At 37.7% G+C, this 25,683-nt stretch overlaps 1 protein-coding gene across 3 annotated transcripts in view; it reads left to right on the forward strand.

Annotated features, from left to right (window-relative positions):
- The window catches only part of CD2AP (CD2 associated protein), a 135,012-nt gene that overhangs the window by 98,742 nt on the left and 10,587 nt on the right, over positions 1-25,683 (forward strand). For 2 of the 3 annotated variants that reach the window (XM_008163082.4, XM_024101047.3), the window contains 7 exons: positions 966-1,070; positions 5,073-5,109; positions 5,642-5,704; positions 9,727-9,886; positions 13,191-13,333; positions 23,012-23,124; positions 25,384-25,473. In XM_008163082.4, coding sequence (XP_008161304.2) covers positions 966-1,070; positions 5,073-5,109; positions 5,642-5,704; positions 9,727-9,886; positions 13,191-13,333; positions 23,012-23,124; positions 25,384-25,473 — 711 coding nt within the window. Of the gene's footprint in view, positions 1-965; positions 1,071-5,072; positions 5,110-5,641; positions 5,705-9,726; positions 9,887-13,190; positions 13,334-18,416; positions 18,491-23,011; positions 23,125-25,383; positions 25,474-25,683 lie in introns of all 3 variants that reach the window. The other variant, XR_010599371.1, reaches the window with a different exon arrangement.

Below are 25,683 nucleotides of genomic sequence, written 5' to 3' on the forward strand. Positions count from 1 at the left end.
CTTCATTTAGCTCAGTGTGTTTATGAATTTTTCGTTCTGAGATTCAGCAGCTGTTCTGAGCTGAATTGGATATGCATGCTAGGACCCAATCTTCTGTTGATGGAATGAGCCAGTTGTTACTGTCAAAAGTAGCACATTTCAATAATAGTTTATTCAACCTGTATAAAGTGGTGATAGCTATTAATGTTGGAAGAAAAGCCTTAAATTGAATCACTAAAATAATGTTAGGCAACTTGATTCTGTGCATTAAGGTGTTGTAATACCCTGTAAAAAGGGTTGAACATATTAAGTGCTCGATCCTGCAAAAATATGTGCTGTCACACTGAACTCTGTGAAACAAAAATATCTTTCTCTGGCTCTTTATACTGTATTCTTAACTTGTCCCCTCCCATACAGATCGTATTACTTTTCTCCCTTGCCTTTCTCAGTCCAGTAGTTCTCATAAAATTAAATCATTCAAACAAGAGATATACAAAAAAAAAAGTATATATTTGGAAGAGATCTGTGAATGTCCGAGAAATAATTTGTCTTCCAAGGCAGTGACTACAGTTATGCGATGCATTAGGAGGTTTCTTTTATATCCACATTTCTTTATTCTACTTCCATTCACAGATGCCTTTCAAATAGATATTTCATAATAGTTTTAATCCTTGTTTTAAAACAAATAATAAAAAACCACGTTGGATAGTCAGGACATCTTAGAATTTTTTTTCCTGATTCTGTCGAACCCTGAGCTACTTGCAGCTGATTCCCAAATATAATTGAACTGTTTAATAAGGCTTCCTCTTGAAAAACACTGCATTTTTTTAGTTGAGGAGATATTTTACAACATTGGTAAAAAGAGATGGGTTTTGTACTATATAATGAACTTGTGCATGCTTTTTTTCTGGAGCTCTACTTGCTCCATAAAATGAGTAAAGATTAAGTGATGATGTTCAAATAAAAAGTACCATTATTTGTTTTAGGATACTGGAGTACAAGGATGGTGGAAAGGAGAGCTTAACGGTAAAGAAGGAATCTTCCCAGACAACTTTGCTCTTCAAATACAAGAGTCTGATAAGGACTTTCCAGTAAGTTTTTAGTGTTTTTTCTTTTCTTACAATCAAAAGAAAAGCCACAGATTCTTTGTCAGAAATGCAGATATATTAAAAAAAAATACTTAGTGTATTATACCACTTAACAATGTTAATATTATGATGCCAATTTTTTTTACCGTATCTTCAATTAAAAGTTTCTTTACGGGAGGAGGTCAGTATTTTTGTAAAGCTTCATTGGAAAGTGCACAGACTTGTACAGTTCTGGATCTCAGTGAAATACTTCAACCTAACTTGCCTCTTTCAAATTCATGGTGTATATTTTTAACCTTTGTGACTAGGGTCTTTTAGGAAGGGGGGAAAAAACGCTTATTCATATGCTGTATTTCATCTCTCACTGTACAAATTTCATATGGACATAGCATTCTGCGTTAGACCATGCACCACTACTTTACAGCATACTTAATTGTTGTGAGGAGTTCCCAGACCTGGTTATCCCAGCACTGGTGACAAAGATTTAGGTTATGCGAGTGCATTTCGTATAAGTGTATAAACCTGGAGTTACTCAATGTCAAAATACATCTTTGTGCCTTAGACAAGTAGTTATCATATCCTTCTGGTTTAACAAGAAGGTATTTTGTCTTCTTACTATCATTTAGAAATAGCATATGTGTCTTGTGATGTCAGCCCCACCTTCAGCAGCTAGTTTTGAATGAGCAATCAGGTTTGTTTCCAATCTCCAGCAAGTGGGACAGCTTTTTTTGACCGACTGAGCTGGGAATTTTGTAGTTTTTGATTCATTTTCAATTTGTTAGTACTGTCAAAGCAGAAACTGAATTTTGTGTATTTAAAAAAATAGAATTGGTTAAAAAATGGAATTTTTGTCCTGTGGGAAATTCTGACATTTTGAAATTTGTCCTGAATTAGGACAAAAAAATTGAGAATTGGAAATTCCAAATTTTTAAAGTTCGAAACTACCTTATTGAAGGTAATTGAAACATTTTTTTTTTTTAGATAATTTTGAAACGCAAGTCAAAATGGGAAAGTCAAAAATAAATGAGAATATCTAAATGAAATACTTCATTTCAATTTGTTTCAAAATGTTTCAAGATGAAATTTCATCTTTTCTTGCCTCTATCACTGTTCTGTTTATAATTAATTTCCCCCAACCCATTTAACTATTTTAAAGTTGTCAGGCTTAGCTAGGTGTTTGTGTAGTTATGGTTTAAGGCCTAGACAGTTACATAATAAATGAAGCACTAGCTTTTCTAAGTTAGGTGCATGTGTTTGTACATTAACCATGGTTATGTGAGTGTAAAGATAAGATTTGCATATGCACATTATACATCTCTGAGCATAAATTAGACTTGTGCAAATATACACAGATCATTGACTTCAAAAATCCCAATTGGAAGTTTGCTTTCTGTTGCTGTAAAAGGTGATTATATTACATCTTTCTTCTGCTGTATACCCTAAGAGATAACAAATCTATCAGTAGCATAGCATTTAAGGCTATTGTGCACTACAAAGGCATTGCCAATAACAGATAACCTGGCAGAGCCCCCTAATGGAGGAGCAGCTTATCCCAGTGTAGTTTAACCATCTCTGTGAGCGACATTAGCTATATTGGCAAATGACCCATCCTACAAAAAGTAATTTTCCCTCTGCTGATACACTCACCGTTCTTGTCAACTGTTGAGAATAGGCCACTTCCTCCTTAATTGAATTGGCTCGTTAGCACTGACTCCCTACTTGGTAAGGCAACTCTCATCTTTTCATGTGCTGTAATATATATTCTGCTTACTGTTTTTTTCACTCCATGCATCTGATGAAGTGGGTTTTAGCCACGAGCATGTTCTCTAATTGATCAACATTGTAACAACGTTAACCAGGATGACTTTTAAGTGAGGAGTTTCTTTACATCAATATAGCCAGGAAAATATTACGTCTTATAGTGATTTCAAAAAATATTAAGGAAGTTGGCTTTGTTAATTCATAGGACTGTGCATTATCCCAGAAAGTCACCACTCATGTTTCTAGAGAAAAGGCAAACAAAAATTGTCGTCAAAACCAAAAAAAACAGGGAATGACTACACCTTGGTGGTTGTGGTTAGCAGCATTTTAAAATAGCATTTCTAATAACATTATCCTCATTGCTAAATTTAACAATAACTCTGTCCTTTTGCTACATTTCATTGCTTGGATGATGAATCTGTTGTTGGTCAGGCAGTTTCAGTGCTACTATCTGATGAACACTAAAATGCATGGAATCAAATCTATCCTCCTGCTTTTCTAATAGGCTCTCCACTTTGCAAGTGGTATAAATATTGTAAGTCTTCACTGTTGCACAAAATCTTTAACGTAAGCAACTTTCAATATTGACTCATTGCAGCGAAACTACTGTTAATATTTAAGATTATATTTTTAAAATATTGATATAAATGTGGAAAACTGAAATATTTATATTTATCGAAGTATACTGTGTTGTGTGCATATGGAAGTTGCCATACTCAGAAGTTTTACTTGGCATACAAGGTTTCACTCTAGGACTTTCCTAAAAGCTTTTATAATATTTTAACAACACACTCTCACAATTAAAATCCAGGGAAAATCCTCATACAAAGTGGAGGGAAATCTGTCTATAGGCGGAGCCCCGGGGCCAACAGCCGGAGCAGTCAACATGGTGTCTATACGGACACTGTGTCGACCTAATTACATCGACCTAAGCACTATGCCTCTTGCAGAGGTGGAGTTATTAGATCAGTTTAGTGTGCAACTTACATTGGTGGGAGCAACATTGTAGTGTAGATACTTACGTCCATTTAACTCTGTAGTAATGACCAGGCTGTGGGCAGAGGGCTTTTGCTGAGTAGTGTGTGAGCAGGCAGGGGCAGAAGAGAATAGAGAGGGAAGAAGCAGAACAGAGAAGCAGAGACAAAAAGCAAGCTAGCCAATCAGTAGCCTCTGAGACCAGTGTGGCCATGGGAAAAGTTAGAGACAACTTTGAGGTCTGTTGTCTAAAGAGGCTTGGTGCTGTAAGCTAAGAAACTGAAACTGTTACTTTTGTTCTTGGTTCCTCCTGCCTTTGGAGAAGCAGGTCTTTGTAAACAGGTATTTCTTTGTTGCAGATTTGTTTATCACCGATTTCTACTCCCAACTGGAACATCCACAGCGCCCCAAATTTTGACTAGTTGCTCAGGTCCAAAAGGGACAACATTATATTTTAAAGGCGTACTAGAACGTAAACAAACCTAAGACTTGAGTATTTCATAGTCTCAAATTTGATGGGAAATATCCAGGTTAAAAATCACTTATTTTAAAAACAAGAATCTTCAGCTGTGATATTGTGATACTGCAGTATATTTAAACAGGAAACTTTTAAAACATTCTTTCTCTGTATTTAATCTGCTTGATTTAATTTGTACCTTTCTCTCTGCTGGTGCATAAGCAGATGTGTCATTTTAGGTTTAGTTTTTTGAATTCCCAGGCTGCGATGTTTAGGGTGCAAACACTCCAGGGAATATTTATTAGCTTCCCCCACCTAAAAAAACCCTTTTATTGGAACTCAAGAAACAATTGAAATATTTCTTTGATCTTATTTTTTTTAAAACATATTTATTGTAAAAACTAAATCTTTGGCCAGTTTTCGTCTGATTCTTTTAATATTGGTTGGTACAATGTAGGTTTATTAGTATTGCCCTACAGTTATAGTTGTTAAAATGAGTAAGTAAATTGCTTTGGCACTATAAAATGCATAATTTCATTTGTTTTAATTTTTGGCTGTCTGTCCAAGAAGGATTTTCTGTAATTTCTTGAGCAATGGAATGGGACTCAGGAGACCTGCTGGGTGACCTACGATAAGGCACTTCATTGCTCTGTGCCTCAGTTTCCCCATTTGTAACATGGGAATGGTACTGAACTTCTTTGTAAAGTACTTTGAGGTCTACTGATGAAAAGTGCTATGAGTTTGCCTGTAAGCTGATAAGCAGATGCCAGTCTTTTTCTATAAAATATATTGATTCTTTATCCTCTTTGCAGAAGCCAAAGAAGCCACCACCTCCTGTTAAAAGTCCAGGTATGTAAAAGTTGCATGCTGATAAATGTACTGACAATCTTTGAGCATTAAAAGGAACAAAAGTCACTGCTCTAGAAGCTTCATAAATGCAATGAGAGTTTAGAAACAAGTCATTTTATTCAGTCGTGAAGGCAAGATTTTCTAATTTTAGTGTACCTGTGTAAAGACGTATGTTATGCTCTACATTCACGGTGATGTGATATGGCAAGAATTTAAGATGACTTTCCAAACTCAAAAGTAGCTTTGCATTTCTGAGCAGTACAGCAACCCCAAATTCATGCCAGTGACACTATGTATTCTGCTATGTATTTTGTTTGACACATCTGACAGAACCTAGTTCTGAATCTTAGTTTAGAAATATTTTAATACTTCCTCACATCTTTGAGTTTAAATGAATGGTTATACACTATATTATGATCCTTGGCTAGAAGGAACAGTATAAATACAAATAATCATAGGTTATATTTTTAGTGAATGACTAGGATAATTATAGTTGCTTGAGAAATGTGTCCGGTTTTGTTTTTATATTCAGCTCCTAAGCCTGAACTTCCAATAGGAGAGAAGAAGTTTCTTTCTTCTAGACCTGAAGAAAAAGGTGAGACCAATTTTCTTCACCTTGAAATTAAACTGAGATCATGTAAAAGAACTAAACAATATTTAGTTATTTTGTTTTAAGTAAATAAAATACCTGTATGGGAAAAGTTATCATAATTGTTTCTAAAACTATGCAAGTATGTTAAGGATTTTAGATTAGTGTGTGTCTGCATTTAAATCTACATATTGTACATTATGATAACACTTAATTGCTTTTGCGGAGTCATTTTCTTAGTCTTGAAATTGCAGTTAGTATGACAGTTTATAATGACCTACTTGCAGTTTTAATAATTTGCTTAAATGCAGTTTTGTAATAAATGTGGTGATGTAATTCTGGATAACAATGGATATTTATTAAAATAAATATTTTGGAAATATCAGTTACTGCTCTTATAGAGAATGTTTCACCAAACATGTGAATGGCTTCAATTGAAAGTTTTGTTTGGAAAAAACGCCAAAAGTGTATCTACAACATTGTACTAATGTTATTAATTTGTAGGGAGATATTGTGATTCTAGACTTTTAGAAGTGAAAATCTCCTATCCTGTAAACACCTAAACCATTCAGTCTTCGTGCAGATTTTATCTTTCAGTGTTTCCGTTTTCACTAATTGTAGAGAAGTTTGCTAATTTACTCACACTACATTTCACGACTTGAAAGCCTCAAAAGAACTATCTCTTAAATAAAAAAATTGTTTTTAATGGTCTGAACCAAATGTAATGTTTCTAAAATTCTCCTCTTTGTATTTGGAAAAATTGAACAAGGAACTAAAGGTCCATACAGTATTTGCTTTTACTAGGATAAAGATAAAACTTCTGACAAATTGCCGTTTCTTTCTCAAAGTTTATCCGCTTCATAGGACTTGAAAGAAAAAATGCTATTGTTATAACAGTTTGGCCATACTTTGTAATGCAGCCGATGAACCTTGGCCATAGAATGTGTTCAAGACAGCATTTTCAAATGCACGATTAAGAGTAAGCCAGCTCCATTTGAGTTTTAGCCTTTCTGCTCAAATTTTGAATAACCTGCTATGTAAACTACATATATTCTTTGGAGTAATCCATATGCATGAGTGTTTAGTGAGCCATCTTACGTCTGAATATGATTAGAGAACAAATACTTTTTTTCTTCATTGGACCACATTCTTCCTTTTCCAACTAACTGAAGTCAATAGATTGACACCAGGGCTGAATTTGGTGTCCATTTGGCAGCTAAAATAAACCTAAAAAAACGAATACTTTGTTTTGATTCTGTTTAAGTTAATACTGTTATTAACACTATTAAATTAAACAAGCTACTAGCTGCAGAATAATAGGCCAAGAAGCAAATTATATAGAACATCAAATTCTGGGAAATTCTGCATTTTTAAAAATGGAAAGTGAAGTGCAGAGCTGTGCCTTTCTATAGAACTTTCTAAAATGGGTGAAATTCTAAGGCCTGTGTTATGCTGGAGTTCAGACTAGATTATCATAATGGTCCCTTCTAGCCTTAAAATCTGTTAAAATAAATAGTAGTAGTGTTTTGCTTTAAATAAACTTCCATTTATATTTACATTTTCTACCTCTCCTGAAAACATGTACAAATACTGCTAATCCTTTTAATAAAATATTAAATTGTGGTGGAATTAGTCCTGTTAAAAATATTAGCTAATATTAATATGAAATTATAAACCTTATTATGAGAGACTAATTAGGCTGTTATAGCCCAAGACTGTCCTTAATTGGACAAGAATTGGTTAGCTGCTCTTTTATATAAGCAGTATTTTTATACGACTATTGAAAGGACGTTTAATGACGTTGGTTACATTTAGTAAGAGCAAAAAGTTATCAGTATGGTATTTTCCTTTCCATTATGTAGCATTAACTTTTAGCCAACTTTTAGTATCTTTTTTCATTGTTTTATTAACTCCAGAATAGTTGTTAGAGTACAGAGTGCTATAGCTTTGTATAGCAAAAGAGACTGATCCCTATGGTGTGATGATCTGTGGTAAACAAAGTATTTAGTAATGAATTTTTTTTTCTTGGTTTGTGACAGCCTTCATATTTAGGTTTTGTTTTGTGGAAAAAAGTTCAGATGATAGCATTCTAAACATTGAGGAATATCACATAATAAAAACAAAAATGTCAGAATAGTTGACTCTAATTCATATTTATTTTTTATCAATTTTCTTTTTTAAATATAAAATTATTGATCCAGTTTGGTGACTGGTATTGGTTGAACACAGCATTGTAGAACTTGTGCTGCCTTTCTTCACTCATATCACATATATTTGTAATTTCTAAAGTTTAAAATTGTTCAGCCAGCCAGTATACATAGACCAGAAAAAAACCAAATTAATTAACAAGACTTTTTACACAACACTAAATCTCATAATTGTGTATTTATAATTTAGCAGCACCACGTGGCAAAATTGTGTATTGTCCCATTATATCAGTTACTCCAACTCAGTACCAAAAAAGCGCTGCTGGAGATATGATTCCAATACACTGAGCCTTTTCACTGATTTACTGGTATGCTTCATATCTTTGAATTCTACTATCTCAGGCCTTCAGATATTGCAATAAGGCAGTATTTATAGTAGATTCTGTCATAGGTGGTATCTCACCTAAACACTTCACAATCTTCTATATGTTTATCCTCACACATCCCTGTTGAGGTACTACTGTTACTAAGTGCTACTATCCCCATTTTACAGCTGGGGAACTGAGGCACAGAGAAGGTAAGTGACTTGCCAAAGGTCACACGGAGTCTGTGGCACAGCAGGGAATTGAACCTGAGGCTCCCAAATCTTAGGCTAGCACCTTAACCACTGGAGCCTATTCCCTCAGATACATTATATAGGGTTTGAATTTCTGACCACTTGCATATAAAGCAAGAGACATTCCTCTGCTCTACCAAGCCCCTTTGATTCAGCCTTGTGCAAGGAATCGAGAACTCCTAACTTTAATCCTGTGTATAGGTTTCAACAAGTGACTTAAGGTGTGTCTAAACTGCATTCATGGGGTTTGAATACAGCTCCTGTAGACATACCTGAGCTAACTTTAGTCTAGCTTGCTCAGGTACTGATAGCAGTGAAGCTGCAGCAGCACAGGCTTCAGTGTATGCTGTACAAGCTGTCTAGAACCCTGGGTAATTACTTGGCTTGCAATCCCGTGCTGAAGCCTGCAATGCCGTGGCTTCACTGCCACTGGTACCCGAGCTAGCGAGGTTAAAACTAGCTCGAGTATCTCTGCACGAGCTGCAGTTATACTTCCAATCGCCGTGTGTCAACACCCTGTATCTCTGCCTCTTTTGCCATCTACAGAGAGGGAATAATGCTTACCTAATGTCACAGGAATGTTGAGGATTATTGTTTAATGCTTGTACAGTGGTTTGAAAATATAAGTACTCCACAAAGTACTAAGTTTTACAATGTGTGTTTTCCCTCATTAATTGACAAAATCTGAGCATATGGCGATGAAACAATGGAAGTTTAGTTGTCCTGTTTAACTTTCATACATTTGTTTGATATTCAGTTAGTATCACCAGTGTGTATGTAGGAAGACAAGGTCCTTAACCAACAGAATTTGAATCTAAATGCACAAGGAAGTCATCATCCAGAGATCACTCCTGCTCTGTGATGCATGTGTAAAAGAAACAGTGATAAACATCTATATCTTTAGTAGTAGATGTAATGAACTGATGTAAGGGGAAGGCATTAGACATACAGCAGGAATTCTTGTGTATGTGTGACTGACTAAGCTGTTGTCTGCAGTGCACTAATGAATCGCTGACCTATTACCAGGAATATCACTGAAGAAGTTGCATTAAGTGTTTATGCTAACCATATTTATTGTGTCCAGGTGTATAGTTTTTATGTCTAGATAAAAGTAAAAAGTGGAAATGTGCATGTCTCAAAGTGATGCGGCATCAAATCTTCAGGGAAATCATGTCTGATAGCAGCCATTAGGATGAAATGCCAAAGTGTCTTAGATAAATTACTCTAATGTATCTAAAAAAAGTTTTTGTGCCTTATTTTGTAAGATGAAAAGGCAGCTCTGGATCAGAAGCCTTCTAAGCCAGTAGCTCCCCAAGTACCACCCAAAAAGCCTGTTCCTCCAAACAAGAATACTAATGTATTTAAAGCTGGGCTTCTGCATCCAAAACGACCAGATAAACCAGTCTTACCATCGCCTGTGTCCAAGTGAGTATATTTTTATTTAATTTTATTTAATTTCGTTGGTTTACGCTTGCTTGTGCTTCATTGCTAAACTGTTAAACTTTAATCTGAAAGTGAAAATGTCATAAGGATACACAGTGCTCTATACTTATCAGTGCTTCAGAAATTCTCTGGGTGGTGATCAGCTTTACCTTTTGTTAATTTTCTAATTGTCAAGTGACATTTTACTTGAATCAGATAAGAGGGAACCTTGCACCATGACCTGCGTTCTGTGTGGCCCTCTGAATCAGTAAACTGCAGTGCAAGTTTTAAAGCTGCTGCATTCTGTGTAAGTTATGTCCACAGAAAATGAGTCACTAGTGGTGTTCTGTGGTATGCTGGGTAGAGGAGCCTGTGCGCGTTACACTTAAGAAATGAATTACCACATTGGAGAGAGCCGCACATCACTGTGTAAATGACCAAATTTCTCACTTAAGTATTGTCAGTATAACTCCCCACTCCTGGAGCGCACAGGCCCTCGCTGTTGAAGTCATTGTCCTGTAGAAAAGTAGTGACCATTGGGAACAGGTGAGTGAGGTCATACAAGGATGTGAAACTCCAAGATTCCTCAGTTCTTTTCAACTGCCTGAGTGGATTTAAATTCTCTCTGTCTTCCCTTCGTAGTTCATATAGCAGAGTAACAGCAACCACTATTGTTGAAGTTGCATATCAGCCTCTATTCTAATCCTGATTTCTAACCACTAGTATTAAAGTTTAATTTAGCTTCTATTCTGACCCCTGGATTTTAGTCACTGACAACTTTCTGAAGTTTTATTTTTTCAGACTGAAATTTTTCCATGCCTGGTCTCTGCCTGATGAGGTGACAGTTTTTTTGTCAGTTTGAATAAAAACAAATCAGCTCTTTTTGCAGTGTAAGGAGAGTGTGAGAAAAAACACTGTCCCATTGTAACCAAACCAAAAAGTCTTGTGATCTTTTTTTAACAACTTTAAGTCTTGTAGGAGATGGGCTGTCTCCTGCTTCTCTCCTGAAGATACATCTACACTTATGTTGGCCTGCGGAGTACAGACACTGCACACCCAACTAGCACGGGTATAAATAGCAGTGTAGGTAGTGAGGCACAGCTTAGGCAAGTAAAGTGCCCTAAGGTATATACCCTACATAGCTGTCTGCACTCCCAAGCAGTACCTCCCACGTCTACACTGCTATTTTTAGCAGTGTAGTGTTCCACGGCTAGTGCCTTTCCCTGCCACGGGGAATTGTTCTGGCAGGGGAGGCAGCGAAAAGTCTCTGACAGTGTGAAACGGCTCTGGCAGTTCCCGCTGCTTCTCCCCTACTAGAGCCTTCCTTGCCGCAGTGAAAGCCTGTGGCAGTGGGGAGCTGCTGGAGTCTTTTCCACTGGTCTCCCTCCCCACCCATCAGAGCATTTCATTGCCGCATGTGGTTACGCAGCACAGTGACAAGCGTGAGCTCAACCTGCTTTCACTAGGGCATGTAGCGGCTGTGTCGTGTCTGTACTCAACATGCCATTGTAAATATAGATAAGGCATAAGATGCCTGGGACAGGTCACTCTTCCTTGGTATCTAGCAATACTGTGCGTTATTCATGCACTATTGCAATTTTCTTTGCACATCAGAGGAACTGATGCTCAGTTCAGGACAGCAGTCCTACAGTCATTGTTTAACTAGTTCTCTTCAAACCTGACTCCGCACAGTAGCAGTTAATCTCTCAAGAATGGAGATCTTGAAGAGAGGGTACTAGCCAGTTTTAATAATTGGATCTTTGAGTAGATTGTCAGTGTAGATCCCCATTCACCATCCTTCTGTGCTGTAGGTTCTAAATGGAAGAAACGAACAGACGTGTAGGCCACAGCTCTGTACATAACTTCACACTGAAGGTTTGATTCTGTGAGATTGCATGTAGAAGTTCCCAATGAAAACAACAAGGAGTCCGGTGGCACCTTAAAGACGAACAGATTTATTTGGGCATAAGCTTTCGTGGGTAAAAAACCTCACTTCTGCATGATGCAGATGCATCTGAAGAAGAGGGTTTTTTACCCACAAAAGCTTATGCCCAAATAAATCTGTTCGTCTTTAAGGTGCACCGGACTCCTTGTTGTTTTTGTGGATACAGGCTAACACTGCTACCCCCTGATACTAGGTTCCCAATGGTTACTTCTTTGAGCGCTCTGGCTTTCATGCAGCAGATGCATTTGCAATCCAAGAGTGCAGTTCTATACTGTTAATCTCCAGAGGGCCACCCATTCTTGGCTAGATATTGACTTAATATTTCAGCAGACTTCAAGATTTATTGTTTTATAGGTAAAGTATAAAACAAAAATGTTTTTCATTTTTTTGAGTAACAGTTGGTATTGGTCAGAATTCCAAAGGGGATATATATGTATTGACAAATAATAAATTGTGGCCAGAGAATTTTAACGTTCTTATGACTGAAAACATCCACAGCTGCTCAATATTTGACACTATCCTGAGTGAATGGGAGAAGAGAAGGCAACCCTGCTGCAATAATAATCCCCATGTAGAGAAATGGGGAAATGAGTATAGAGACACATTTTACAGGAAAGGGAACTAGTAACCTACATTTAACCTGTCAAACTGTTCAATTCACACAGCTTCCTAAGAAAGGAACTTTTACCTTTAGCTGCAAGATGCAGTTGGAAGAGCTGCAAAGGAATGGCTCATCTGTTTACTTTTGGTTCTAGGATGCAGGAAAATCTAGGAGTCTTTCACTGTCAGAACAGTAATAAAAGGTGTAGAGAGACTATCCAAGGTTAGAATAAGGATATTTAACAAAATGTAACCACCCATTCTAGTCCATTAAGAATGTTTTTAAAGGAAAAAAAAAATGAGGGTAATGGGACCCTTCATACCTCACCTCTGAATGTTTCTGAAGGGGAGATATTGTTGAAGATGGTGTTCAGCGTTCTTGTCTTTTGTTTTGTTGCATTGTACTATAGCATTTTTTGTGCAAAGGGTTAGATTTGTTCATACAGTGTACCTAAACGATGATAAAATATTACCAAATGATGTCTTGAAGTATGCATGTGGAACTCCCACTGAAAGCCCTGCACATATCTGGAGGGCAGATTTTTGGCCAGAAGAGTCCTAACAGAAGTAAATATGTTTGACTAGCACAACATTGATTTTATTTGTCTGTCTTGGTGTGAGAGCCAGTCTGTGAAATCATTTTTAAATCTAAATTCTTAAAGAACGGGAAACACTGACATTTTCCTCTCTGATTTTAACTCTTAATATGTTTTTGAATGATGACAGGTTTCAAATTCAGACTGCCTGTTTATTTCTTTACAGATCTAATGGGGAAGTGGTTTCCCTTCGACCGAAATCTGAAATTGAGCCACTAATAAAACCAAAGTTAGATTCTGAACATTTACCGCTTAGACCAAAATCAGTAGAGGTAGATTCAGTTGCAGTAAAGAGCTCTAAAGAACCAGGTAAGATGAAAAACAAATGAAAATACTGTACTGTAGAGCTTTTCTGAGCCTTTTCTATTTAGACAGGGATACCCTCATGGTATTAGAATAAACTTATATTGAAGTATACACATGTTAATATTTAGTGCAAGAGCAGTTACATGTGTTAGGGAATACAATTTTTTAAATAGTTACTGCTGATAGCTCTTTTGTGTAACTGGGAAAAATAATGTACAGTATTTATCAGGCTAATATGCATAGAACTGATAAGACCTTACTTTGTATTGGGTTAGCTAGAAAAAATGAACACCTGTATAGTGGCTTCCTTTTTTCAATTAAAGGGATATTTTTGTCATTGCCTGACCTTTATAAAAAGATTCCTTTTTTCTCTCTGTCGTTTTCTGTGCACCTTCCTGCTGTTTTTGCACATAGAATAACTTTTAATGAACCTATTTAATATTTTTACTACTGTTCATAACATTCATTTATAGTTTTTGTGGAGTCTAGTTGACAACTTTTGTGGCTAGCTCCTTCATTAGTGCTTTACAATTTTGAATTTGAGTATTTTGTGCTCATGAAAATGAACTAACTCTTGCTAGATGCACCTTGATCTTAATCTGACTTGCAGTTCTACCCCTGTCTAATGAGAACTTTAAGTATTGCCTAGAACCAACAACTTTCTGGACAGATGCTATGCAAGCTCTCCCAACATAACTGCTACTAATGTATTCCTTCCTTGTCAATAACATCACTGTGTGCCTCCTAGTCAGAGGTTGCCTGTTCTGTTAAACTGGATGGTGACGTTTGTGATCTTGTGCAAACCTTCATGAGGGGGACTAGTTTTGAGAACACACAGTTCTTCTGTACATCTGCTTATCCCAATTTTTAACACTGGCCTCTAAATGTGAAATTTTCTAGTGCATTAAACCCACATGGTCTCAACCCAGGGTGACATCTTGGACATGACCCTTTAGAGATGTGTAACGGAAATAATTACTTCATTTCCAAAATGTGTAACTTCCCACCCAAATTGCACTGAACTAAGGTGTGGGGTGGAGAATGTTCAATTTTGGACTACAAGTTTAAGGGTCATTACCTCATGGCTCTACAGGCTATACATGGGAGCTTTTTTCAATGAAAAGGGGAGGCTTCCAGTTTCCTGTTAGGATGTGGAGCACTTGCTTCTGTGCCTGCTGGATTCTGAGATGTGACTTTGAAATCATGACTTTTGTATAGAAAAGATAGTTACAATAATTTTAGTGGATTAGTTCTATTAGTTAGTCATTCTCCCTCTGAACGTTGAACAGTTGAACTTAGTGTATAATAAGACACCCTAAGAATATTGCAAGTAGTACCCACAAAAATGCTTAATATGTTCCAAATTATTTCTAAAATAATTATTTTCTATGTTAAATGTGGTGCATCTAGAGAATAGATGATGTGGCATCTATTAAAAGTTTTATTTGGATTGCGACAGTGAAGTGACTTAATCAGTATCTGGTTAAGATTGGGACTTCGATAAGCGTAAACTGAACAAAGCTTTTTTTTTTCAGGCAAGAATGAATTAATGTTAGGTTGGTAGATGAAATTAAATTTGCTTTAAAAGTGTGCCAGAAACCTGTTACTCGGGTTCCCTGTTTGGGGGTTGTATTAGATCTTGTGCTGTTCCTACATGGCCAAGTAGCAGGTGTGGCCAACAGCATGTCTTTCTGTCATCTTTAGGCGAGGAGAATGTGATGCTTTTGTTCAGATGTAGACCTTCCCTACAGTTATCCTTGCCTTTGTCACCCTGAGACTAGAATAATTCACTGCACTGAGTCAGGTCCTGTACACTGATGCCATTGGCTGTGTATTAGATATAGCTTTAAGGTTTTGACATAGGACCTTAAGAACATAAGAACAGTATGGGTCAGACCAAAGGTCCATCTAGCCCAGTATCCTGTCTACTGACAGTGGCCAATGCCAGGTGCCTCAGAGGGAGTGAACCTAACAGGTAATGATCAAGTGATCTCTCTCCTGCCATCCATCTCCACCCTCTGACAAACAGAGTCTAGGGACACCATTCCTTACCCATCCTGGCTAATAGCCATTAATGAACCTCCATGAATTTATCCAGTTCTCTTTTAAACACTGTTATAGTCCTAGCCTTCACAACCTCCTCAGGCAAGGAGTTCCACAAGTCAGCAGAGGCACTCAAGCTTACAGTACCCTGATTTCAGAGAGAGGGCGTTTGGTGTAGGATCCCCTCCATGACAGCTCTTCAATGTACTCCCCATCTTACTGGTACATCAGGGCAGGCGTTTGATGACTTTCAGTGATCACTGCAAGGCACCTGTATTTTGTGGGGGTTTAAGGAGGAGAGTGGATTGATGATGATTTGGAGAAAGTGGCTGTTGAATGTTAGTGATTTGTGGATAGGATTGATAACGATGGGACATGCCTTTTTATTTCATGGATGTTTATTCTTTAGTGTGGGTGCATGTTTCCTTTGAGAGAGAACTAAAAGTGTAGTTTTGGGTGGCTGGCTTTGTGCCGTCATGGTTCTGTCATGAGGGATTTCATTTATCACTTTTTGTGCATACTTGAGCTTGCTTGGAAGACTGGGCACAGATTGACATACATTCAGTGTGCTGATGACATTGAATCTGTCCTTCCCTTTCATCCAACTGATAGGGAGCAATTCTCTTTCTCTGTGTATGGTAGTGATTAGAGCTCTGATAAGAATGGGCAGGCTGAGGCCAGGTGAAACAGAGGTTGTCATGTTATGTTTGGGGAAGCAATTGGACAATATGGCAAAGATTGTCACCCATTGATTGAAGGTGTGTTCCCGTCGTGTCAGCTGAGCATTCACTTTGTGAATCCTGTTAGACCCCTTGTCGTCGTTAGGCAGCTATATAACAGAATTGGGCAGAATGGCTTTATTCCCTCCCATGTGGGAAGGAAGTTGTAACCCTTTCTCTCAGGCCTGGACTATGTTACAGGCCTCCAGGGTTCTGTTGCTTGAAGTTTAGGCAATTCCAATGCACCCTGTGGGGATCTGCATGTGGATACTGAAGTTGGGGCAGAAAGTGGTGAGCACATGGCACCAGTGCCCCGGGATTTGTATTGGTTGCCTGTTGGTTTCTGGATGGAGTTTAAGAAGTTGATTCTGATCTATAAAACCCAAATGGGATGGGTGATGAGATTTGAGCAAGAATCTGTGGATTTTTATTTGGCACAACTAGTTTTTGTGGGAGCTGAAGAAATTCTAGTTTTTTGGACGGCAGAGAGATTGTTGGTTTGCTGTTGCTAATTTTAATCTTGATATTCTTAATGATCTATCAAGGCTACCCACAGGCTGGAGTGTAGGCATTTTGTGCTTACATATTGAAATCAAAGCACAAGATTTTTTTAAATTTAATTGCCTATTTTGAATAAGAATAGAGTAAAAACATAAGTTAAAAGACTTCTCCTAGGTAGTATTAAATCACCAATGTCTCATATGAAAAAAGCCTTCAAAAGTGATATTGTATCAGCCTGAAATGAAGATAGGTCCCAATCCTTCAACTGCCTCACTATGAACACAGGGCAACTGCTTGCATGGAGTCAGTTACAAGATCAGGATCTTGTATTGTAAATGCACATACACTGATTCTTAAGGCTTGTCAGTTTTACCTAAGATAAATAGATACGGTTAACTCAAAGTTTGGTATGTCCCCTTAAAGATCTTATATGTAGATGTGTTAGCCGAATGCCAAATCGCAAAGCAATGTGATAAATTTATTAGGTACCTTGGTTTGATCCACATCATCTGCTTTCTACCTACTGAACCCTGTGGAAATACCTCTAACACTGTACATTTCTGAGCAACTTCAAAAAGCTGCGCCCCTCCCCCCCCCCCCCCCAAAATAAAATAAAAAATGAAGTGCCGCAAACTGTTTGCATATTTCAGAGGAGGAGAATTTTCTCACCGGGGGGGGAGGGGGGAAATACCCCTTTCTGAAACCCCACAACAGGCAAGATTCACCTCTGCACTTTTATAGCCCAGTATGTTTGAACTCATATTAAATAAGATACTTGACAGGAGTAGGAAAATTAGTCCCAATAAATATTTTCCAAACTCTCTCAAACCTCCATAAAATAGGTTTTATGTAACGTGTGTAACAGGCAGAGTGCATGGTGGCAAAGTGTGGCATAAAGGTTTTATCCATGGTTGCTTGGAATGACCTGCATAACTCATTCATGGCTTTACCGCTAGCATGTAATGCAGTCATCCCAGTGAATGACCAACTCATGCCAGTGAAACCTATAAACCACACCACTGAAATTTCAGTATGTACTTCACTGCTATGGAAGTACCTATTAATGCTACAAAAACTGGGGCTGTGTAATGTCAAACTCTTCAGTTGTCTGTGTCAATTTTAAGATTATTTTGTTAATCTTATAAGAGTCATGGTAAATAGAAATTGCAACACATGCCTTCACAGCCCTAAGAGATGTCCTGTCTTCAGGTCAGATGACCCAAGCTTTGCTTTTCTAGTTAGTGTGTTATCACAACTTATTGGTGTGATTTCACTGAAGTGAATGCACAGAGGATGAAGTGTTATCAAAATCACTAATCTTCCTTGTATCTCTCTAACTGGTTTGTAGCCATTTTAACTACCAGTCTTGTTTCTGGTTGTATAGGGTCTCAGAATACTTACTTAAATGAAAAATATTTGTTGGGCCTGATTTTTCAGAGGTACTGACCTCAATGGTACGCTGCTGTTCAACACCTCTGAAAATCATGCCTGTTGCTATTAGCTCAACAATAAATACTTCAGAGATCATATTTGTGAAGACTTCTGAACATCACTTGATGATTTATTTGAAAAGGACAGTAAAAGTTTGCCCCCTCGATTAGAGAGAGTTAAACCAAGAATGCAACAGACTGAAAACAAAGAGTGATTCTGTGTGTTTGAGACCTGAAGGTATAATAATATAGGTAATGCTAATATGCTGAACATGTGAAACAATTCTGTTCCTTCTACAAATGTTTCTTTTTCCTGCTTTGTAAAATATTTTTTTTTTTTTTTGGTTCAGAATCTTTTTTCTAGACATTCCTCTCCTTGACTTTTCTTTCCAGATTTTGTTTCCTATCCTGTTTGCCATGTTTCCCTTCTTACGTGTCAGGAAATTACCCTACCCTTCTCCATTTTGGTAAGATAACATTATATAAGGAAATCCAAACACTGTGTGTCATACCAGTACATGCACGTAGCCTTTTCTTTTTAGCAGCTCAGAGTTAATTTTCATTTGCAGTTGTATATAATAAAATTTGGTTTTTATTTTAAGATGCTTTTGTTTGTTTTGGGTGCAGATTTTCCTTAGCTAGCAGACAAGAAGTATTTACCTTTAAATGCATTTTTTAAAAATTATGGGATTTCATAAAGTGTGCAAATATTTACACACAATTATTTAACCTGTCAGGTGAGGCCCCAAATATAGTTTTTTGAAATGGGATTACATTTAATATTGATCACATTTCTGATGCGGCTGGGGCGGATGGCTTTACTGCATCTTTGCACACACAAAATATCATCTGATTTTCAAGTCTGCTATGCACACTGATGGTTTTTTGTTTTGTATTTTTTAATTTTTGTATATTAAGTCTTAGAAACAAGTCTTTATAATTTACCCTGTTGGCTTCTTGTACTATAAAACTGTAATATATTGTGTTTTAAAAATTGAGTGAAATTACCTCCCATAACATGTAAACATTCCTCTGATTTCATTTCCAATGATTTGCAGTGTGCCATTTGTTTCTCCATACTTAATTATAGTTAATAACTTTAAAATCATTTATTTTTCATGGTTGAAGTCTTAATATTCTGGGTTTTATGATGATTGTCTTCTAATCTTTTGTGGGGATGAAGTTTAGTCTAAAAGGGTGAAAGACAGCGCAAACATTTGTCTATCTCTTCTTGCTGTGGTATGAATGTGGGGTTTCCTCATTTCATATAATTGCAGTGTAGCTAACTCTGGCAGCTTCAGGGGATTAATTCACTTCTTCATTCATCTCTCATTTTGTTGTTGTGCCGTGTGGTTCTTCAGACAAATGGAAATAATATATGCCAGACCACTGGACGCTGTCACTACCAAAATTCACCAACTACTGCTGGATACGTTGTTGACTGCCATTTTTCTGACTGACTGACTGACTCTTTTTCTATTTTATTATATGCTTTGTCCCAACTTGCTCATGACCCTGCTATAATGTACAGCTCCAGGTTTAGGTAGTGGTAGGTGTTCTCAGTAGGCTGCTTTCTCTATCACAGCCACCTGAGGTTAATTGAACCTTCTGGTCTCTTTGGCAAAATGTTAAAGCCTTCAACCTTTTCTTTGATCCAGCAGATGTATGAAAATTAGAGTTCTTTTTTGGCATTGTAGTACTCTTTTTGCTAGATGAAGTCTTAAAAGCCCACATAATAACTGGAAAACAGGTCCTTGATAAACAATTCATTTACAATTAAAACTAATACAGAATAGGTGAAATTTTGGCTGCCTTGAAGCCCATCAAACTCCCATTGACTTCCATGGGGTCAGGATTCACCCATTATAGATAATATTATACAAAGGTAAATAAAACCTCTTGCATCAAGTCGTCGTCGTCGTCGTCATCATCATCACTACTCCCATAACCGCATTGGTCGTTGGGGCACCATCACTGATGAGCAATCAGCCAATTGTCCCCACCCCGATGATTGTGTGTCAGTGCTTGAATCTCCGCGAAGTCCATTCCTGTCAACTCTTTTATGTTGTCGATCCATCTCTTCTTCTGTCTACCTCTTCTTCTCTTCCCCTGTACTGTCCCTTGGAAGATGATCTTGGATAGGCCAGAACATCTTGTTACGTGGCCATACCACTTAAGCTTGCGCGTCTTCACGGTTGTCAGGAGGTCTTCATATGACCCAGCACATTGGGTGATGATGTTGCAGACCTCTTCATTAGTGACGTGGTCGAAGTAGGAGATGCCCAGGGTTTTACAGAAGTATCTCATCTCTACTACCTGTATTTTCCATTCAAGTTCTGCCGTAAGGGTCCATGTCTTGCACGCACACAGAAAAATTGAGATGACCAATGCGTGCAGCAGTTTGTTTGGGTTCTAGGGAGATGTTCTTATTTCTCCAAATTGGCTTTAGCTTTGCCACTGCTACTGTTGTTTGCGCAGTTCTTGCCAGAATTTGAATAGAGAGCTCCCTTTGTTATTTGTATTGTGATAGCACTACATTACACTTTGCACTTTACTGAGGTGTAACAACAGTCTGTCCCAAAGAGTTTACAGTCTTAAAGCAAAGAAACAGTTCTACGATCATCCCAGTACTTCCATAATGTACCACAGGCAACAGGTGCAGCCTTGGACTCTGTTTCTCCCAAGTCTTCATGAAATATTGCTCTCTGGACACAGATGAGTCTCTTAAAACGTCAGTGCCTAACATGTGACTCGACCCTGGGAGACAGGCTGGCATCCTTCACAAAATATGAAGTAATTCAGTTTGTGCACCTCTTTAAGCTTACTGCTCCATGGTTCCTTCTTCCTGCTGCTCCCACAGGCAAAAGGAAACTTCCTGAGACAGGAAGAATATATAAATACCATATTTTAGTCTTTCTTCCTCCTCACTGTTACTCTAATATATAACTAACTAACGGAGGCCCAAGTTTACTTTTTAACACAGGTTTCTGCTCTGAGATTAGGTGGACCATTAAGAATATGAAGGTGTCTCCTTGATAGCTACTGCAGGACATTTAGCAAATTGTATACTGTATTGTACCTGACCTTTTTATCTTGTGGCCATCCTTTTCTTCTCAAACTGCCCTCTGCATCAGTCTCCTTACACCCGTTACTCTGTCCTTTCCTCACCTCTCAGATTTCTCCTTCCATTTCTCACCATTCATCTCTGTTCCCTTTACATCTACTTTTCCCTTCTGTTGCCAGCATTAATATACATTTACAAAGGGTGATAGGTGCCCTTAAAAATCCCTTAGTAGAATTTGTCCAGTTTAGCTAAGCAACAACTAAAAGGAGGGATAGGCAAGTCGAGATATCTGAAAGGTGTAATCACCAAGAGGAAGCAAAATTTCTTGAGGATATACAAAGATGTGTAGCTAAAAGTAATGGAAAGACACTTCAGTTGGTTTAAATGTTCAGGGAAAACTTCTAATAGTGAGATCTCAAGTCTATGAATGCCCCATCACTTGAGCCATTTGAAATTCTCCTGGATAAAACACTAAAGTACTATGGAAAGACCCCCAATAGGTCTTTTCCATCTATGATTTCTACGATACTTAGAGCTTGAAGATTGATGAGGAAATCTGGAAGGATAATGTAATAAATAGGGAATGAAGTTAAATATTAGCTGCTGATCTGCCAAATGCATTATGATGTATCGAAGTTATATGATGCAGAACCAAAAACACTAAGTGTGTATTGACTTGCATTCAAGTCCATATCAAGATTTGACTGTAGAGATGAACATTAACAGATGGTAAATTTTAACCATGGAAGTCAGTATGTATTATGCAGATATCTTACAAATCAAAATACTCTTTTGTAATACATGACATATAATATTGTGATAATGATGTTTAAGTGCTTTACAAATGCTTAAGCCTGACTACACCCTTTTCAGATTGGTACACTGAGAGGTTAATTAACCCGTAGCCACACAGTGGATAAACTAGCTTTAACTACTTCAGTTTTAGCACTCTAAAATAATTTACTTGTACTGTTAAATGGTGTTTTGTCCTAATGGATATTTGTGTCCCTGGGGTGTAAATAGTTGACACTTACCTCAAGGAGCAAGGAGGAGTCAAAGAATGCAGGGAAACAATACTTAAATTACCAGGTTCTTTATGTAGTGTCACAAGCACAGGCCAGATTCACACCTAACATGAAAAGATGTCCAAGCTAGCAGAAAGTGAAAATAAATGAAACACTTAGAATGTTTGACTACAAATCTCTCAGACGCTTGCAGCTTGTCTGTAGACAAGTTATTTATTGTACGTATAAAGCCTGCTGAAATTGAAGGTGAGAGCTCACAGGAGCCATTTTTACAACTAGATGTACACATTTAAGCAGGTTTAACGTGAGTGAATGTATGCCACCTATTTTATCATTCCTCTTGAGACCCTTAGTAGTGACTTAAAACTTTCTACATTGCTTCTTCTGTTAAGGTTCCATTAAATTTTGATTCACATGCTTAATTTCAAGAGCATCAAGATAGGAAAATACACTATTCGAAAAACTCTTAAAGGATCTAAACTGACATTGCTCAAAATTATTATGCTGTTCTGAATTTCCTTCAAAAATATGTTTCAAGAAACAATTATGTATTTTCCTCAACACTTGAGTTTGAAATCTGCTTCATGCCACCTTCTCTCTTGAGCCTCTCTTGTTCTGGTGGGAATATGAATTTGAATTCCTTATTTTTAAACTGTTTTATTAGCTAATAGATGCCAATTCTCTCTAGTTTCTTTAATGAAAATGTTGTTTTCCAGACTTACGAAAAGCATATGACAGTTATTTCTTGCATATCCTAAGAGCATAGTGTGCTGAAAGTCTTTTGAATGTACTGTTGTTCTGATCAATTCTCTTCTCCTTAATGATTTAAAAAAAATTGTTTTCTACTTCCTGAGAACCTTTTGAACTTAAAGGGGGTCTGTGTTCTCACCTTCTTCTAGATCTTTTAAGTTTTGATGTAATAGCTACCTCAGATAATCTGTCACACCCTACTGCAAGCAGACCGAAGATGCCTGGCAGGAGGCTGCCTACTCGTTTCAACGGCAATCATTCTGTGAGTACATTGACAGTATTATTCTGAAGATGAATTTAGGATATCTGCTTCCCACAAGAGAGAATTTCATTGGACAACATCACTCTAGAGAAGTCATTTCATTAGCAAATGCCTAAGAGAGTATTGATAGGAACATGTATCCACAAAAGGAAAAGTAAAGGTGAAAATGAGTATAACTGAATATAGCAGCATCACAACTGCAGTTAAAAAAATTAGATTTTCCTATCTATTCCATTGGGGTTTGACATTGTTTCCTATTTCCCTAACTACTCAAATAGTGCTCCAGTTGCATCAATAAAAGAAATTTCTCATTGTGAACTTTTTATATTTCAACTCCAACAGTGTCCTCTGTTTTACAAGAGTAAGAACCCATAGTCCCTGCCCAGGGAATTTACAGTTTAGCATAGATTACTGTTCAGACATGCAAGATATCAAATGCCAGGATGAGTACATCTTGGAGATAGAATATTTATTTGTTTATCTTTATGCAGTTATGTCAATTGAACTGTAATGGAGTCAGGTGACATTGTGGGGTCCACACAGACCAGCAGTGGGTTCTGTTACAACCTGTCATGTAACTTTGGGGTCCTTTGTGCTGGTTCAATTCCCTGACACCAGTAGCCTGCCCACAAGCACAAGGTCTCACCCTGGCTCTCTCTAGTTTAGGTAATGTCAACAGCACTTCCAATCCCAGGTCTCCCTGAGTTCTTAATTACCAGACACACTCAGATTGTTCCCCTCTGACTCCTCGCCCCCGAAGGCGTGAAAGCAGCAACCGCCCTCCCTCCCCAGTTATCAGTGCACTTTGGCACACACGCTCCATACAGTTTGCACACCAGAGCCCTTGTTCAGATAAAAATAAAAAGTTTGTTTAATAGAAAAAGCACAGTCTCAGAGAAGAAATAATAAGGGAAAGCACACACAAAATAAACGGGGAGGGATAGCTCTGTGGTTTGAGCATTGGCCTGCTAAACCCAGGGTTGTGAGTTCAATCCTTGAGGGGGCCACTTAGGGATCTGGGGCAAAGTCAGTACTTGGTCCTGCTAGTGGAGGCAGGGGGCTGGACTCGATGACCTTTCAAGGTCCCTCCCAGTTCTAGGAGATAGGATATCTCCATTAATGTATTTAAATTTAAACCTAAAGATGCAACTTCAGGCTTTCCACTTTCATATTAGATAAACATCCTCTTCTAATAAGAGCTATCTCTTGCCTTAAAACAGCTTCTTACTATATCCCCTAGCTATGAGGGATCCAGAGTTCATGGACAGCCCCCACCTTGAGACTGTCCCCAAGTTCTGCATGCTCTTCATTTTTCAAAGACCGCGGTTTTCTTTTCAGTTTCAGGCTGTTCTCATTTTGTGTTGATGGTTCCTCATTGTTTTTTTTCCTGGGCTTGGACAATGGCTATGTGCTTGAAGGCAGTCTCACCTGGGTGGAGAGGTAGTCTCAGCCTGCCTGATTGCTTCACTGCCCTGTTGTGAGGTGATACTGAAATGGCACCACAGTTACAATTAAAATTTTTATATATACAATCACATACTTTCATAACTATAACCTGTATGCATATCTCGTAATGACTATTAAGTTCATTACAGGCTTTCATAAAAGATCCTTACCCATTATATTTTTATAGCAAAATATTATAGTACACTATCAGTTGGGTTAGCTGCTTATTTGGGTGGGGTCTCAACCTTTTTTTCCCTTGAGGTGTCCGATTGTCCAAGTCCTCAGTCTGTTCCAACTCTTTTTAATCTGTTTGTATTGCTGTTGTGTCCAAAGACCCCAATCAACATCAGGGTCTCCTTTTGCTAAGCATTGCAGAAACATACATAGTTCCTGCCCCAAGGAACTGACAGCTAATTTAATAAACATTCCGGGGGCAGGGAGGGGAAAGAGTGTGAAAGACAGAAGAGGTTAACAATATTTTAGAAATCAAGTTAAGATCATCAGTGGTATTTCTGACAATATGCTTCAGTTACTGTCCTTACTTTACTCCCAGGGCTAGTCAATTATTTTTTATCAAGGTAAAGTCAAGGTCCAGACTCCAGAGAAAACAATAATAAAAAATAACAGTGGTAATAATAAGTAAATACAAAGATTTTTGGGTCCATTCAAAAGTGTCTGGGAGTCTGGATTTAGCCTGGGGTCCCCATATTGACTGCCCTGTTTTACTCCATCCCACTTGGTAATTATATTGTAAGTTACTGTTTTAGCTATTCTGCACACATTCTATTTAGCATGCATGTTTTTATTTACTAGCCAACTCAAAATGAGAGTACAGAAAAAATTGTGAAGGAGCATAAAGAGGAGGAAGAAAGTGCCAAACCAAAGCCATCTGAAGTTAAAAAGGTACGAAGCTGAAATGATCAGATACACATATCAGACTACTAGTAGTGCCATTCATTTTGATTGTATGTGCACATGCTGATTAATGCAGCCATACAGATTGCACTGATACAGGAGTGACTAGTTTTATATTGGGTAGCACAGAACTATGCTTCTAGTTCCAGGAGTAAGTTGGATGTCTGCTCTGCCACCTAGCTCCTGGATAAAGAAAAG

The sequence above is a fragment of the Chrysemys picta genome, chromosome 3, assembly GCF_011386835.1.
Source record: "Chrysemys picta bellii isolate R12L10 chromosome 3, ASM1138683v2, whole genome shotgun sequence".
Taxonomy (NCBI): Eukaryota; Metazoa; Chordata; order Testudines; family Emydidae; genus Chrysemys; species Chrysemys picta.